This window comes from Leptonychotes weddellii, chromosome 11, assembly GCF_054177405.1.
Source record: "Leptonychotes weddellii isolate Sample4059 chromosome 11, ASM5417740v2, whole genome shotgun sequence".
Classification (NCBI taxonomy): Eukaryota; Metazoa; Chordata; class Mammalia; order Carnivora; family Phocidae; genus Leptonychotes; species Leptonychotes weddellii.
In genome coordinates, this window is record NC_138379.1 from 88,510,546 (window position 1) to 88,528,836 (window position 18,291).

The 18,291-nt window shown below is 36.4% G+C and overlaps 1 protein-coding gene across 1 annotated transcript in view; it reads left to right on the plus strand.

Annotated features, from left to right (window-relative positions):
- Positions 1 to 18,291, plus strand: part of ARHGAP20 (Rho GTPase activating protein 20) — a 124,184-nt gene that overhangs the window by 79,969 nt on the left and 25,924 nt on the right. Inside the window, exons 4-8 of the mRNA XM_081797366.1 lie at positions 3,459 to 3,608; positions 10,384 to 10,425; positions 11,312 to 11,396; positions 14,451 to 14,528; positions 16,904 to 17,048. Coding sequence (XP_081653492.1) covers positions 3,459 to 3,608; positions 10,384 to 10,425; positions 11,312 to 11,396; positions 14,451 to 14,528; positions 16,904 to 17,048 — 500 coding nt within the window. The remainder of the gene's footprint in view (positions 1 to 3,458; positions 3,609 to 10,383; positions 10,426 to 11,311; positions 11,397 to 14,450; positions 14,529 to 16,903; positions 17,049 to 18,291) is intronic.

Here is an 18,291-nt window from a genome sequence, read left to right on the forward strand (position 1 = left end):
CCTGTAATACTAAACCTATGTCTTCCCTGTCACTTCTCACCCTTTGATGTACGATTGGGTTGTACCCTTGATCATTAATTTGTTGAAATGATATTAGTGCTTAATCATGTACTTGGTGAACAAATTCACGTTAAGTTCGATATTACTTCAGCTCATCTTCAGGCTCCCTTTAGAAACTGCTTTCAGTCCATAGGTTGATGGTATAGAAATAAATTCCAGTGAGATAACTAATTACCAGCTGCCCCATATTTACTTAGTGAAACCAAGTGGATTTTAGTGAGTGAACTAGCACAAAGGGTTTTTAATTTTTTCCTTTTATTGGCCAAAGTATTTTATTCACTTTGTGCTGAATGTTAACAGCGTTTACCTAAATTCTGTTGAGTTTATTGTCCTTCTTTTCCATACGTCATTAGAATAAGTATTAAAACTGAAAGGGACCTTTGTGACCACTTTTGATATTCATTAGAAAGCTAAATAAAAAGATATTTTTCCAATAGAATTATGGCTTTTCATCTTTTAAGATAACGTTTGAAAACGTGAAAGTATGTAGAAAGAAGTCACTATTCCATCCATAACTGTAGAGCAGCCATGTGGAATTTACTGAGAGGAAGTGACTGTAGTGACCTCACACCTTCTCAAGCCTCCACTTTTCTCAGATTGTTATTTCCTGAGCAAGCAGGGAAATAATGACGAGATCTATTTATGTCAGTAAGATGCAGAGAAAAAAAAGTTGTGGTTATTTATTCAATATCAGTAGAATTACCATCAGACACCAGGTCCTCTACTCCAAACATACTTAGTAAAACATCTCCATCTTCGAATGGAGGGAAATCTCCCTAGAATCCTGTGTATTTCAGCAATTCACTGGGATTCCTTCCAGTATAAAGATTGGAACACAGGAAAATAGGGAAATAGATCTCTCATCTTAACAAATCTGTAGGGACGCCTGGGTGGCTCAGTCATTGGGCGTCTGCCTTCGGCTCAGGTCATGATCCCAGGGTCCTGGGATCGAGTCCCGCATCGGGCTCCCTGCTCCTTGGGAGCCTGCTTCTCCCTCTGCCTCTCTCTCTGTCTCTCATGAATAAATAAATAAAATCTTTAAAAAAAAAAAATCTGTAGTAAGGGACTACACTGTGGAAATAAAGAATTACTTTTGGGGTTGTTATTTTGTTTTTTTCAGCCAGTTCACATTAGATTCATACTTTTAAATTTCAATTAGAATAGTATAATACTATTGGAAATTGAGTGTGAAAAATATGAAGAGACACTATGACACCAGGACTAAATGTAAAATTTTATTTAATACTGGTTTTAAGTACTTTGAAGCTACTCCATTTATCTTTGTGGACATAAGTGTTTATGAGATTCCTCTCCACCTCCATAGTAAACAGTCTTATCACAAAGCCTTGTAGGTACAGAGGGAGAAAAAAGTAAGACTGGGGGCGCCTGGCTGGCTCAGTCAGAAGAGCATCCAACTCTTGATCTCCAGGGTCAGGAGTTCGAGCCCCACGTTGGGTGTAGAGATTACTCAAATAAATAAAACTTAAAAAAAAAAAAAAAAGGCTGAAAATAGAAAAGCTGAAGGGAACTTCATGGTAAGATACTTCCATCCAGATGCTTTATAAGACCAACAATATCCAGGGCTTTTTATAGATCCATAGTAGTTAAGAGCATTAAATAAGTTCAGAAGTCAACACTGTTCAAGTTCAGATTCTAGCTGTTCTAGTTAAGCTATTTGACTTCTGGCAAGTTACTTAGCTAAATCTCGCCATGGCTCCATTTCTTTATCTATAAAGTGAGGATTAAACTAAATAATGTGTGTAAAGTGTTTACCACAATGACTGACTGGCACATGAGAAGTTCTCAGTAAATATTAGCCAATAGAATGGAAGTGATTATTTACACTTTTAGATTAACTTCTTGTAGCAGGAGGTGGATAATCTTGACACTTTATTGATCTAGGGAAAGAATCATTGCAATGATTTTTTTCCAAGGCAGTAAATGTGATAAGTTCCCACCTGGTATCTGAAGTATCTGGTATAGAGAGAGACCTGCATTAGGAAACACAAACTGTGTAAAAAGAGAAAGGGGAACATACCTTTCTTTCCAAACGATTTGTAGTTTCAGTTTTATATTACCTAAATAGGCACTATCAAAAAATAAGATTTTTTAGCAAGAAAATAAAAAATAAGATTTTATCTTCAATTGAGTCTGTTTCATTTTTTAAAAATCTAAAGATTCGTAGCAACAGGATGAAAAATATTGAAATGAAACATAGACATCATTATGCTACAAGGCTCTTTCCTATTACACTTACATTAAGTGTGCCCTACAGGAAGTATAAATGAAGCTTTGAATCCAGACTATCCTTCTTGTGTAGTTCCTGCAAGATCCTTTTTCATTTTATAAATCCTAACTGAAGAGTTCTGCCTTTAAATATTCCATGAAGGAGTTTTAGGAATACTGCCATATGAAGTATCTTTGATTTCATGTTAGCTTTTTCTATTTCCACAAATGGTTCTGAATGGTAGGAAGTATGCAAGTTTCTGTGAGCATTCTCTTTATCTTTCCCAGTGCCTTCTAATTAACTAACTCTCGGGTCCATGATGAGCATTAAATCTATGAATTTAGATCAAGAGATAATGGTGGTTTCAATGTCAGGTTCTAAAGGAGATTAGGTAGAAGTTGTCAAAAAGCAATTTCATTGCCAACTTAAAGTAGATCACCTTCTGGGTCCTTGGAGATAAATATTAAGTATGTTAACTCCACTTAGATATAGTACTTCCTGCTTCTTTTTTTTTTTTTTTTTTTTCCAGTTTAGGTTAGGGTCTGTTTTTAGGCTATAGTTTTTTAATTTTAGTCAGAATATATGCAAAAATGATATGAAAAAATTCTTAAGAAAGGAAATTTAAACTAAACTTTGCTTGTAAAGACTAGAAAATCTTGTAACCATTCAGTTGGAAATACATTGAAAATTCCCCTAATTAATTCCAGATAATATTTTTAAGTGCATCTATCTCTCCTAAGGTGAAAATTTTATAAATACTTCTATAAATAATGTGTACTTTAATCTTTTGTTCAGCCACTCAAATTTTTTTGGAGTAGGCAGGTTATAAATAATAAATGAATTTTTTAGAATAGCAGTAAATTTAAAATTAGATTTTTGATCCAAATGCAATGCTCAACATAGAAAAACAAAGTAGGCAGTTTATGGCTGTTTGCTGCCCATAAACACAGGCATGAGGACTAATACACCAAATGTTTCAAAGACCTTTTCGGGCCAAAGGTAACCGACTGGCTTATAGTTTCCTGTGGTAGGCACTGAAGTTACAAACAATGAATAAGACATTCTTTGTCCATGATTAGTAGAAACTGTCCTCTTATCACAAGTACAGAAGCTCTCATAAAATTTAAGAAACAAAATAACAAGAAGTCCTGTCTGGTTTTTATCTTTCTAGATATAACAACAACTTTAAGATAAAAAATAAAATAAAATTAAGTGACATGTGGACAGCAAGTTGTGTGGATGAAGTGGGAGAAGGCCACACCAATGCCGTGAAATCCTTTGTCTTAGGCTGGCCCACAGTGAACTTTGTGGCCACTTTCAGGTAAGAACCATAGCTTCTCCTGTATTGACATGTAAAATACAGTCAACTAGGTAATTTCTAGTATGGAAAGAAAAATGTTAATCAAATTTTGTTCTGATTTTTTTTTTAAGGAAAATATTTTATTCTGATTGAGTTATTCTGAAGTCAGTAACTCATCTTTTGACCATACCCCCAATAAAGACACTTGTAGGCCTTATTTCTCCCCAAGAGCTTCTTATTAAAGTGTGTGGAGAGTAATGGTAAATATTGAGAACCTTGGAGTCGTTTATCTTGGTATGACCAGTAATTTTTAAAGGGGCTCTACTGAAGCACCTAGGGCCTGTGGAAAAGGAATGGAGTGGTCAGAGCTCTGGGGCCGCCGCTCTCCAGCCTCCCCTTCCTTCGTGTTCACTTACTGTTTTACATAGTGAGCTTTCGAATTGGTCTTTTCAACCCACTGTGATAGACTTTTACTGAAAAATTTTATGAAACAGTCCAGTTAAGTTTGAATAACTGTTTTATACTCCCAAATTTTCTTTTTTTTTTAAGATTTTTTATTCACTTATTTGAGAGAGAGAGCAAGCTGCGGGAGGAGCAGAGAGAGAGGGAGAGAGAGACTCCCAAGCAGACTCCCTGTTGAGCATGGACCCCAGGGTAGGGCTCCATCCCAGGACTCTGAGATCATGATCTGAGCCAAAATCAAGAGTCGGATGCTTAACCAACTGAGCTACCCGTCACCCCTATATTCCCAATTTTCTAAAGAAATAGTTTTTAATTATAGAAATAAAGTTAATACCATGAAATAATGGAGTGCCTGAACTGAACATCAGGTTCTGATTTGGCATAAAGATGTGACCATCAAAAGCAAATTTATGACTCAGGAAGTGAAAGTCAGTTTCCTAAGACTCACCCCTTGACTGGGGTAGGGTTGGAGAATATATAAATAATCTTTGTACTCTTGTCCTGAACATGCTAAATTGGCACTTCTCAGGTCAGGGTGAGCATATCAAAATTCACACTTGTGATTTTGAATAGCTGCACTCTCAAGTCCAGAGTTTGTTTTACACTTAAAGAGTTGGAGTTCACAGGCACACATTTTTCTTTTGGTTTGTTCTCTCCCCACTACCACCAGACACCTCAGGCATCATTCTAAAGCCAGATAACTAGAATTTTCCAAGCTGTTAATCTTTTAATAAAAACAGGCATGTCATTAAATTCTTTTATGCATTATTGGCCTACCACAAGATTTTAAGAACTTACTTGGAAGAAACATATGTTTGTATCATTCCCTGCATATGTTGTTTTCCATGATAGATTTCTCTATCATTTTCTGTTGCTTGATCTCCTTGGAGTTACAGGTGAAAGGAAGTAATACCTAGGAAGGGGCAAAACCACATGCTCTTTTTTTTTTTTTTAAGAGGAAGAATGGCAGGAGGGGAAGTGTGGTGAGGGAAAGAGAGAATCCTCAAGTAGACTCCCTGCTGACTGTAGAGCCTGATGCAGGACTTGATCTCACAACCCTGAGATAATGACATGAGCTGAAATCAGGAGTCAGATGCTTAACCGACTGAGCCACCTGAGGCACCCCATACATGTTGTCTTTAATTAAGGAGTTTCCATGAAATTTGTCTTAAGAAAAAGTGAAAATGTGGAAACAAGTTTTATACAAATGTATTCTTCAAAAAGTATAGTACTTTAACCAAATGATTAAGGTTAATTAACATCACTAATGATGCCATGTACCCCTCAATAGAATGTGATGAGAAGAGTAGTTCACCTTTGTGTTATTCGTCCTCAAACCCAGAGCCCCAGACAAACATGAGAGAAACTTCAAACAACCACAAACTGAGGGATATTCTATAGGTTAAACTGACCAGCACTTCTCCGGATTATCATGGTTAAAAAAAAAAAAAGAACAAAACAGGAAAAGACATAGAAACTGCCCTAGACCAATCATTAAGGAGACATGATAACTGAATACAATGTGTTATCCTGGGTTGGGTCCTCTGACAGAAAAAGGACATTAACGGAAAAACTGGCAAAATCTGAAGAGTCAAGAATGCGGTTAACAGTAATGTACCAATATTGGTTTCTTAGTTTGACAGGTGTGCCATTGTAAGAGGATAACTTTAGGAAACTAAAAGGTGAAAGGTATCCAAGGACTCTGTACTATTAGCAACTTTCCTGAAAGCCTAAACTTATTTCAAAATTAAAAGATTATTTTAAGAAAAAAGTTGCTTTGAAGAGTTCTGGCCCTGGTATGGCAGAGTGAGGCCTTAACAGACTGACCACCCTACAGATAACAACTGTAAACTCTGAGCAAAATACAAACAACAACCACCTAAAGGATCTGCAAAGCGAACACAAGTTGGCAGATTTTGGAGAGGAATTGAAACTTGGAAGGAGGCACCAGCAGGGGGTGAGATTCCTATGTTTAAGGCATTGGCCCAAGGGCAGGCTACAGTCATATCATGGTGCAGGGCAACTAAGCTGACAGAAACCCCCAATCTTTCTGGCCAAACAACCAGACTACAGAGTCTGAGTCAGCCACAGCCACGGGAAAGTGAGGGAGGAAATCTCAAAAAGTATCGTATCAGAGGAGGGAAACCCCAGATTTTGTATATGGATTCTACCTACGTGTCTGACTGATTGCTGACATGCATGGAGCAGACTCAAAGCAACCTGAAGTGAAGGCTAAAAGACCTGAACCAAAGTGCTGTTGAGTCTAATCAAGTTAGTTATCTGTTGTGATAAAAACATCAACACTGCAAATATAACAGCACTCAGTCTCCAAAACAAAATATTCATAATGTCCAGATACAACCTAAAATTTCTTCACATACAAAGAACCAGAAAAGATAATCAACAGAGGCCAATCCTGAAATGATCCATGTTGGAATTACCAGAAAAGAACTTTAAACCAACTTTTATAATTGTGCTCACTAGGTAAAAGGAAAAGCCAACTGAAATGAATGAAAAGATTTCTCAGCAGAGAAATACAAAATATAAAAAAGAACCAAATGAAAATTTTAGAACTGAAAACTGCAATATCTTAAATTTTATATATATATATATATATCCCCTGTGTAGCCTTAGTTGCAGAATAGAAATGAAGGAGGAAAGAGTCAGTGAATTTGAAGATACATCAATACAAATTGTCCAGTCTGAAGAATAGAGAATACAGGCATTTTTTTAAATTTATGTACTTATCTATATATGAGAGGAAGAGAGAGAGAGATAATCTTAAGCAGGTTCCACACCCAGCACAGAGCCCAACGCAGGGCTTGATCTCACGACCCTGAGACCTGAGCCAAAATTAAAAGAGTCAGATGCTTAACTGACTAAGCCACCCAGGTACCCCCAAAACAGACATTTTTTAATTCAAAATGCATCAGAGACTTGTTAGAAAATACCAAAAGTTACAATATACATGTAACTGGAACTCCAGAAGAGGAGAAAGAGGGAATAGGACAGAATATTTGAAGAAATAATAGTTTGGAAATTTCCCAAGCTTAGCGAAAGATACAAATGTACAGATTTAGTAAGCTCAGTGAACCCCAAACAGGAGTATGAAGAAAATTTCCCCTAGTCATGTTATAGACAAACTGCTATAAACCAAAGATAAGAGAAAATCGTAAAAGCAGCCAGAGAAAAACAACACATTACATATGGGGGAACAATAATGTGCATCACTGTGGCTTTTTCATCAGAAACTATGGCAATTTCAGAAGACAGTGGAATGGCATCTTTGAAGTGTTGAAAGAAAGAACTTTCAACATAGAATACTATATCCAGCAAAAATAGCCTTCAAAAATGAAAGTGAAATAAAGAATTTTTTTTAATTCTAAGAATTTATTCCAGCAGAACTTTGCTACCAAAAAAAAAAAAAAATGCAAACAAGTTTTTCAGCGAGAAGCAAAATTATATCAGAGGGAAGCTTGGATTTTTAGGAAGGGTTGAAGAACATCAGAAATGGTATGTATCCGTCACTATTAAAAAAAATCGAGGCCATGATCAGTTTAAAATGCCATCAGACTAGCAGCTCAGGAAGGAGGTTCTCCTAGCCAGTCACTACAATATCTATAAAGAAACCAAAAATGTAAAGACTAATAGCTTTGAAATCTAAGACTGACAACTGCCAGAATCAGTGAGGAATTCCCAACTGTGTCAAGTTAGAGGAAGAGCAAATAATAAATGTGAATGTCTCATGCTTTCCCTTAGGACACGGAGTAGATCGTCACATCTCAGAAATGGCCAGGAGTTTCATGTATCTTGTACCCTGATTCTCAAACCTAGGATCTGTATCTGCCTGAAGAGCAGGCACTGCACCTGGATACTACAGATAATGACACAGTAAAATGAGAACATTGTTCAAATACACAGGAAGTACTGAAATCTGACAAGGATCTGTCTATAAGAGGAATCAGAAGAATGATATTTTAACTTAAGTACCTAGTATGAATCTTAGTCTACAAACTCAGCAAAGGCAGGAAAAGCCTGTTTATAGATCAAATGAAAACCCACATTGAGCCTACATTGTGCCAGCAGATTTCTGTGATGTCTTCCAAACAGGTGGCAGACTGTGACCTTCAGTCTGTTGTGGTCACTGCTGACATTATCTTTCTCTTTGTCTTTTATGTTCAGAGCTACTCTGATTCCTTGCCACACGTGGGGTGCTGGTATCATTGCTGACATAAAAACTCAGGAACAGGCCTCCCAGGTTGCTGCTTACAGTCATTTCCTAAGGGGTCTTTCTGTTTCCTGAGGCATCTCAACTGAGTAACATATGGTTCCCTGCTCACTCCCAGGGATAACAGACTCTATCCCCTCCCAAATTTGAGGGTCTCTTTCCAGTCTGCCTTGCCTTTTCTCTTTCTCTAAGATATACTGCTTTCTCCTCTTCTTGCTCTTACCAAATGAGCTTAGGTGTTAATGAAACTCTGAGATCACCTTGATTCTGGAGTACTTTTGTTTTTAGTTTGGTAAAAATGCCTTAAGAATCACTAAAGAAAGAGAAGTTCTGGATTCTTCTTGCACAGAGTAGTAGAAAGGTGAAAACACAAGAAGACTACATAAATCAATCTCAGTGTGTTAACCTGACACACTTCATAAATTATTTTTGAAGTAATGCATGCTGTGTATTCAAACAATGGAAGACTATACAGCAATGAGAATGAACAATCTAAAACCACATGCCGTAATACGGAGAAGTGTCATAAACATAGTGTTGAATGAAAGAAGCCAGACACAAAATAGTACATATTGCCTGGTTACATTTATAATAAAGTAAACATAACTATCCTGTGCTGTTGGAAGTCAGGAGAGTGGGAACTAGTACCTGAAAAGGAGCATAAACAGTCCTCCCGAGGTGATTTTCTATTTCGTAATCTGAGTTTTAGTCACGTGGGTGTGTTCAGTTTGTGAAAAAATGTTCAGGCTGTCCACTTAAGCATTATACAGTTTTTTTCTGTGTATCTTACATGTCAATAAAAGTTAAAAAAAATACTGTTTTAAAGGGGTAATTTTCTTTAGCTGCTTTGAAAAAAGTTCACAGGTCCAAAGAAAACTCACCTATTTTTCCACACGGTTTTTTGCTAAATAAATCCAAGATTTGACACAAATGAACCTAGAAAATCTCTGTTTAGGAAGGGTGAATACATTAAAAGTTTGTAAGGAACTATGGAAGATGAAAATTGGATGATCGATAAAAGAGATGTAGTGTACTTTCAGATGCCCAATGCTGGGAGTTGTGTATGGAGAAAATTGCTAAGCAACAGACTTAGAAACAAATCGCAAATACTTGTTAAGTGTATTTTTCTGGAACAAGAAAATAACAAGGGTTTCCAGCTTTGTTAAGATTAGAAATATGGTATAAAAGCTAGTGAGTAACAAGACCATTTAGAAATAAACACTGAATTATTTTCAAGTTTAAGAATTAAACGGGGTGCCTGAGTGGCTCAGCTGGTTAAGCGACTGCTTTTGGCTCAGGTCATGATCCCAGGGTCCTGGGATCAAGTCCCACATCAGGCTCCCGGCTCAGTGGGGAGCCTGCTTCTCCCTCTGACCCTCTTCCCTCTCATGCTGTTTCTCTCTCTCTCTCTTTCAAATAAATAAATAAAAATTAAAAAAATTAAACATAGCAGTAACTTCAGAAAAATTATTAATAATGATTTAGTTGTAAATGAATTGATCTTAGAAGATTGTAGTAATTAAGAATAGGTTTTCTGTGAACTAATTCACTAAATTAAAATCCTGCTATATGTATAAATATTTCTTTTTCCGATAGGAAACTGGTTTCTGGGCCAAGATATTTCCATCAACATGACAAATTTCTCTTTAATCTCTAATCTCAAATTGAGCATACTTTCTGTTTGTATGGCATTTAAAGCTACAAAAACACTCTGAGACAATTAGCCCAGTTTTACAGATGTGGAAACAAGTTTAGAGATGTGAAGTGATTCACTCATGATCAGGTAGCTTGCATATGTTTTTGGAACCAGGTGTTTAGATTCCAGATCAAATACTCATTCCACTGTAAGAGTTATACTTGTAAAAGAGCCATAAGGTAAGAAAATGGCCCTGTCTTGGATCCATTCAGGAGGTTTTAAAAGAACTGTACCTGACGGTATAGTTTTTCCTGATGGGAGTTTTCCATTTGCGGATTCTCCAGAGTGCAGTGGTGGGCCGCTCCCTCTGTAACAGGCTGTTGATACTTTATCTGGATTGATAGTCTCAGAGATGTTAGCATAAATGTGTTATGTGTTTAATTTTTCTCTCCTATTTTCTTTGATTGTAGTTCTCCAGAACAAAAGGACAAATGGCTCTCTCTCCTTCAGAGGTATTTTTTTTTCCAGTATAACATATTCTTAATCTTCAACCTGTAGTTAAAAGAATTAAATTCTTCTATGCAGAGATGTGCCCCCAAACTATTCCCCTTTTCCTTAGTAGAAATTACTCATTTATCCTCAAAATAAACTATTGTTTGAACTGTACGCTAGCTACTACTTACTGTAAACAGTGTTCTCTTCAGTACATGTATTCCTTACTTTCTAGGAAAGAGAACACTGAGGTCTGGTTAGATCATTCTAGACAAAAATTAGTCAGTAATCTCTCCCATTTCCACGTCTCCAACCTACCATTTGGAGCGAACAGTTTCCTCAGAGCATGTATTAGGTTTCCATATATGGAAGGTTTTCTGCTGAACACCTCAAAAATCAATTATCCTCACCTTTGAGCATACAGACTAAATGGTCAATTTAGGTTTCTCTCTTATTTCCATAAGCCTTCCCTCCTTCCTCCCCTTGCTACCTTCCTAAGGGAAGATTTGCACTCTACCTGAGAGCTAAATGAGAAGTAAAAGGCTGTCTTGGTTTGGTGTAGTAAAGTATGGTACATACTCCTGTACTTGTCAGTAAGATTCTGGGCCTGTCCAGGGAAGGTAGGAAAGCTTGGAAGACAAAACACCACCCAGAGGTGCCTAAACCTGACTGTGCTGCTCAAACCTCACTTGAAATCGTTTTCATGCCCATACCTAATGTCCTGAGAATTTAATTCTCTTCCAACCCATAATGTAATCAGATTTTGCTGAGTCTTTCCATCTGTCTTTTAAAACATAGAATATAAGTATATTGAAGATATTAGCAAAATAGATTGATTTTAAAATAAGCCATTAGCAAAATCCATCTGACTCAGTGTTGTTTTGGGTTGTTGTTGCATTTGATTAGATACATCAATCTAGAGAAAGAGAAGGACTACCCGAAGAGCATTCCCCTCAAAATCTTCGCCAAGGACATTGGGAATTGTGCCTATGTAAGTGTTTCTAAGCCAGAAAATTAAATTCCACATCCCTGCATAAAGCAGAGCTCCATGGATGAAAAGACACAGGCAGGCAGGCAGACAGACAGACTGTGGATGTGCTATGGAAGGCAAGCATTTAGAAATACCATTGTGGGAAAATGCATTTTCCTGGGTCTATGTATGTCTTTGTGTATGTGAAAAGTAAACCCTAGAGAAAATGAAGCAAGAGAAATTCACATTAACTACAGTATTTTGTATTAACACTTAGAATATTCGCTTGTCAGATGTCTCTTTCCTCCCTCTGGCATTAATGTTTCTCTGGACCCTTTCAATAGCAGCTGCAGAGGCTTGTAGTAAAGCCATTTTCACAAGGATGTATTTCCTATTAGTATTAAGCAATTTTTTCCAACTTGTCACTTCTTAAGTAGAAGGTGGTTTAAGATAGTTCTTCATTCTCTGAATTTTTAGGGATTGAATCTCTTGGGTTAATAATGGATGAGCTAGGAGAGATGACATTTTTAAGGGATCAGCATATTTCTACCTCACAGTTTTTATCATATTGGTCAAATAAAAATTAAGCCTATTTAGCCCTAGTTATTATGTATAATTTGATGACCAGAAATATAGAACAAATGCCAAGATGTTATCAATGATGAACAAAATGGGAATTTACGGATATTTTTATGATACAATGCATTACCATACTTCACAACAGCCCTGGATCACACGGCAAGAGATGTAGTACAAAACAGTTACGTTTTGGCCAAAAGCAAAAGTTATGCAAATGTTCTGACATGAGTGCCAGATGTCACTGCTTGAGGGAAATACTCAAATTTTTTATGGTGTGAAACTATAAAGATCTACTGTAGCAAAGTAGCAAAAAACAAACAAACAAAAACCGACTGCTATTTTTCTGCCAGCTTTGATTCAGTTGTTGTGGCAATTGGTTATAATTAGGATTTTCATGGAAAATCCCTTGAATTTTTTTTGAGATTTTCAGTGTATGGAAAGTGTGTGCTTGAGAAAGGCCCAGAGTTCCATTCTCTTTGGAAGAGAAGACCAGAGATGTGGTCAGGCTGGGTGCTCTGTTTTTATCACTAGTATGCTGGTTAACTCAACGATGATGTGACACATCGTCCTTAGCTCTCTGAAGCTGCATCATGACAACAGTCTCCTTTCAGGGAGCCCTGCTTCCAGAAAGAGTGATTCCCCCCGAAAATAGGAATGTATGTATGGAAAGCATTATTTACCCTTGGTGTATCACCTTAGTGATACACAGCCGGTCAGTGAATTCTGCTAACATGGAAAAAAAAAAAGCGCCACATTTTCATTTTTGCCTGTTTGCTTTATTTGTTTACTAGCCACAGAGGACTATCTGCTGAAATTCATTTGTTTTGTCTGCCAGAGAGGCTTGCAAGGAAGACACACACCTATGATTACTGTTTTGACTGTATGTTATCTTAGAATCAGGTACATTAGGAGATACTGTTAGTATTACAGGAAAGATTCTTCATTTTACAAAAGACTTCATGAGAGAATTTCTTTAAAATTTAATTTAAGATTAGGTTTTCAGACTTAAAAAGAAAAGCAGATGCCTGTCACAAAATTATATCTCAAGTTAAATCCCAGTGTATAAAACACCTGTATCACTCTGGTGGAAGACGGACACTGGTGTGGGTGCTCTAAGCCCTGCCTGTTGGCTTCTGAGAGACTTACGCATAATCTTTGGAGCTCAAGAGCACAATTTGAAATCAATTAGCAAACAACTTTAAGAGGCAATTTGTCATGTCAAATAATCAGCTCATAGAGGAAAAAAAAGTACTATAATGGAAAGATAAGTGGTGAATTGTGCATGGATTTCACTTAATGACATCATTTTTGTTTTTATATCATTTTGTTTCTGCCTATACTTATTTATACCATTTAAGCCCTATCAGGGACACAGCCCTAATTGCTGATTCATCTGATAATTATAATATGTAAAACCTATGTGCATAGTAAATATTTCTTTTTTGACAGCATAGCATTGTCTCACATTTAAAGGTCTTAGAATTCGGTGAACTCTATATAGATATCTCAAAATCTTGTTAATCCCTTTTCTATTTGCTGCAAACTATTTTTAAGTAGTAATTTTTTTTAGATTTTTATTTATTTATTTGACAGAGAGAGACAGCGAGAGAGGGAACACAAGCAGGGGGAGTGGGAGAGGGAGAAGCAGGCTTCCCACCGAGCAGGAAACCCGATGTGGGGCTTGATCCCAGGACCCTGGGATCATCACCCAAGCCAAAGGCAGACACTTAATGACTGAGCCACCCAGGCGCCCCTTAAGTAGTGATTTCTAAATGTAGTTTAGCACAGAGCTATCAGAGATCTCCTATTAAATAGCAGAGTTGGCAACAGAATTGAGCTTTCTAAAATTCTCAGTCCTGTTTGCCAGACTCACTGGTTTTAAGGTGTCTGCAGATTTCAACACTGAAAATCTCAGAAGCCACAGTGTTTGACATAGTGCTCAATAAATAATGTTTTTAAAAATTCTAAACTTTAAATGTCTTTTTGTAGCCAGTTTTTATTCTGATTTTACCTCAACTTCTTACCATGCAAAGAAAGGACTGTGAAACCCACACTGTGAAAACAGTGCTCAGGAACAAGGAGAAAGTGATCCAGTGTGCTCCCTGTTTTATCACACTTTGCGTTATGGAAATGCAATTATGGAGATGATACAGAGCACCGACTTCACTAGATTTTGGAGGGGTGGTTTGGGAGGGTAGTCCATGTACTCCCTCTCGTATGTAGTTAATCTTTTTCTTTCTTGCTGAAGGTCTTATATTTTGTGAGCTACATGTCCTTTATATTAAAGAGGTTTTATAGATGTTTTATCAAAAGGCATAAGATATAATGGAATGAAAGTAAATTATCATCAAGGGTTTGTTCTACTTAAGTCATTTGCCTGTTAACACTTGAAATCAAAATTTGCCTTTGGGTAATCATTTTATAATAATTACTTATTCACCTGATTTAATGCCCTTTATTTATAACTATATTTCTTATTTCTTTTTTTTTCTGCAGTCTAAAACTATAACAGTAACGAATTCAGATACAGCAAATGAAGTTATCAACATGTCACTACCCATGCTAGGGATAACTGTAAGTTACTCTACTAGATACTCTTAATTAAAAACAAACTTTGATACTTAGAGTCATATAAATATTATCCCTTTTGTCATAAGACAACTTATTACTAAATAATACCAAATTCATGTTTTATTCCCCAAAATGGGGAAAATAAGGACAGTAAAGCTTTTATATTAGATGCTACTCTTCTGACACTGTAAGACCTATGTGAACTGGAAAGCATAATAAGATAAGGCTATCATTTTAGAGTGATAATAATATGTATTTTTATTGTATATGCTATATACATATACAGATGGAGGGGTTTCTTGGTATAAGATTGTGATGAGAAAGTTCTGACCTCCTTCCCACTTGTCACTCAATGACTATTCTTTCCTATCTCCTTTTCTGATTCTTCTCCTTTACCTAATTCTCCTATTATGCCAAGAGTCCATCAGTCTTAGGATGATGAATTCTGAAGGATTTGCTCTATAGTAGAATTTATACCTGAAGAACACATAGCTAGAATCCATATTCACTGGCTGTAGATCTAGAAGATGAGATGGCTGGTACCTCTGATGAATTGGTAAATTAAAAAAGAAGCTTTGAATTAGATCATGGAGTTAAAGAGCTTTAGTGTGCATACCACATGTTCCCCAGTTTTGCATTTAGCTTCTGCTTCTTTCTGTTTTGTGGGGCAAAGGTAAGTGTTTGATATTTTATTAATGGAGAGTATTGGCATGTTTGAGGATGAGGTAGGGAGAACGTTGGAAAATTCTCCTCATCTCCTCCCTACCAGTATATAAACACCACATGGTGGGTCTTGTATTAAAGGAGTGACTTTCAGAAGGTTGGAAACTAAAGGAAGCACTTGAATAACACCATTTCTTGAGTCAGATTCTCTATAAATATGAAAGCACAATGTTACTATGATGTAACATGTCAAATGTTTTAGATATGCCATAGTCTAATAAGTTATACTTAGATTTACTTATACATTGTGCTATCATAAGCCCTTAAACACTCAGAGAAATCAGACTTTAGGGTAAGAAATCTGATTTTTTTTTTTTTTTTTTTTTTAGAAATCTGATTTCTTAAATTTAATAGTATATTTAAGCTATAATTAGATTTATATACACTGGGTAAAACAGGCACTTCTGCATTGATTTCTAAGCTTATGTGTTTATGTCTTGGAAAGAAAGTGTGTAGTTTAAGGAAAAGGAAGGAAGATTAATTAATGACATGACTCATTTATGCTTTTCCTTTGAAAAAAGTGATCCATCTCCTGAGACCAAAAATATTTATATTCATTATAATTAAGAATTGAGGCTATTTGGTTATACTGTTTTGTTCTAAGGGATTATTACAGTGTTTTCAGACACTACAAAAAAAAAAAGAAAGGATTTTCATTAGATTGCTTGCTCTCCCTATTTGCAATAAAATGTTTTGAGTAGAGGATGGGGAGGGAAGTGACAAACAGAGTAGGGGAGGGCACCAGAGGCTATTCTCCACAGCCAGGATCTTCCATTATAAGGTCAGGACAATGATTTTTAATAAAAAATAAATAAAGGCAGGAATATTTAATATTGCCAATCTCTTCTAGCCTCATTTAAAACATTTTTACTTTATCCTCTCCTAGAGGATGCAGCAAAGTCTACATAATTTAGTATTATTTCTTTCAAGTAAGACTTTTAGTATTGCTGGGCTATAATTCTGCTAGTGAACAATTTCATTGTTTTCTATGGCTAGGCCTATTCTCTAGACAGAATTCTTGTCCTTTCTGTTCCCAGGACTGGACTTGCCCAAAATAAAACCAGTGTAGACTGTGCCAGCTACCTATCTCGTCAGAGCCTCTCGGTCATTCTCCTTCTGCTCAGAAATAGCTGAGCTAATAATCAGCCTCTGAGATTTTACTTTTTCATCACAGACACAGCACTGTTTTGGCTTTCTGGATAACAAGGATGTCTTTGCAGGGGCTTGTTGGAGATTTAAGTCCAGTAATCTCTGAGAAGTCCAGAGACATAGCAGAAATCAGGACTCTAAAGAAGAGATTAATCTTTTAGAAAACCAGGACATTTCTTTTTGCTTTGTAAAGAGACCTATAATTTTGAGTTCTGTGGGCTACCCATAATTGTGAGGGCCTGCTTCCATTGCAGTCTTTGGATCCCTTGTCATCACTAGAGGAAAAGGGCAGGACTCCTGAGTCCTCTGCTAGGGATGAGAAAGGGGAATATAGGTTGTAGCAATTAGCACTGCCATCTTCAAAAACTGTATCCACACCCATGAACCTGAATAGCATTTATATCATCTCCACTTTTTTCAAAACATAAAAGTGCCAAAAAAAAAAAATGTATCCTTATTCAGTTACCAAACATGAAAGAATTATTATTACTTCTTTTATCCCCAAGGGCTCTGAGAGAGATTATCAGTTATGGGTCAATTCTGGCAAAGAAGAAGCACCATACCCACTTATTGGTAAGTTCCTTCAAAAATCTAAGATGGGATTGTATTTTAATTATGATTCTAAATGTCTCAGAGAATTGGTCATGTGGTTCTAAATGTAAGCACCATCAAATATTAAATCTCATATATCTATTTATTCATTTGATACTTACCTATCAACCATTTCCTAAGTGTTAGACAAATACTGTCTCTTGATTCAAGCAGCTAATGGTACAGTTAGTTGAGAAGAGCAATATAAATTTCCGTTTCTATTTTTTCACTTTACAAACAGAGCTATTTTGCAAACCTTTTTAAATTTTTTTCTATAAGAAACCAATATGTATTGGTATTCCCTTTCCCTATACATTTATTTTTCACATTCAATTCTTGAATTTCCTGTTCCCTTTCCTCCCTACTACATTGCCTCTTTGGAAGACTATCTGTAATCCAGTCATGCCTCTTAATTGATCAATGCGTATTCAAAACCTGTCCTAGGCATCATAATGAAAATGAGATTAACCCATTTAGAGTCCTAAAAATATTCACTGACTTATCAGCTAGTTACTATTTCGGGACTTTGCTATTTCTCTAGACAGATTTTCCAGCATTTGTTCTGAGGAATTATTGGTAAAAAGATTACATCTCCCCTTGTTTAAATTATTCAGCTAAAAAATACATCTTGATCAGTAAGGTCACTCCGTGTGGTTAACAGAAATAGAGCAATTAAAATAAGGGACAGTATCTGTCGCAGATCTTGAGATGATGACAGTAATAATGATGAAGATGATGATTTCGACTAATAATTTTTAAATGCTCACTATCTGCCCCATACTGTGCAGAGCATATTATATGCATTATCTCATGTAACTCTTTCATTTACCTGGGAGATCACTACTGTGTAATTCAGTGTTTCAAGTGATCTGAATAATCTAAGACCAAACCTTTCTGTAAAATATATATTCTCAGACTTAAAGTAAGCTGTCATGTACATAGCTGAGGCCAAAATTCACCGCATTTCTGGTTTCTTTTTTAATGTTGTCATTTTTGTCAAAATCAGTGAGCAACCAAGTTGTGATGAAAAAATACTTAGTTAAAATATATAATTGTTTTCATAAAATATATTAATTAAAACTATTTAGATGGTAGCTTTTGGGCTTTTTTTTTTTTTTAAAGATTTTATTTATTTATTTGACAGAGACAGAGATAGCGAGAGCAGGAACACAAGCAGCGGGAGGGGGAGAGGGAGAAGCAGGCTTCCCCCCTGAGGAGGGAGCCCGATGCGGGACTCGATCCCAGGACCCCGGGATCATGACCTGAGCCGAAGGCAGACGCTTAACGACTGAGCCACCCAGGT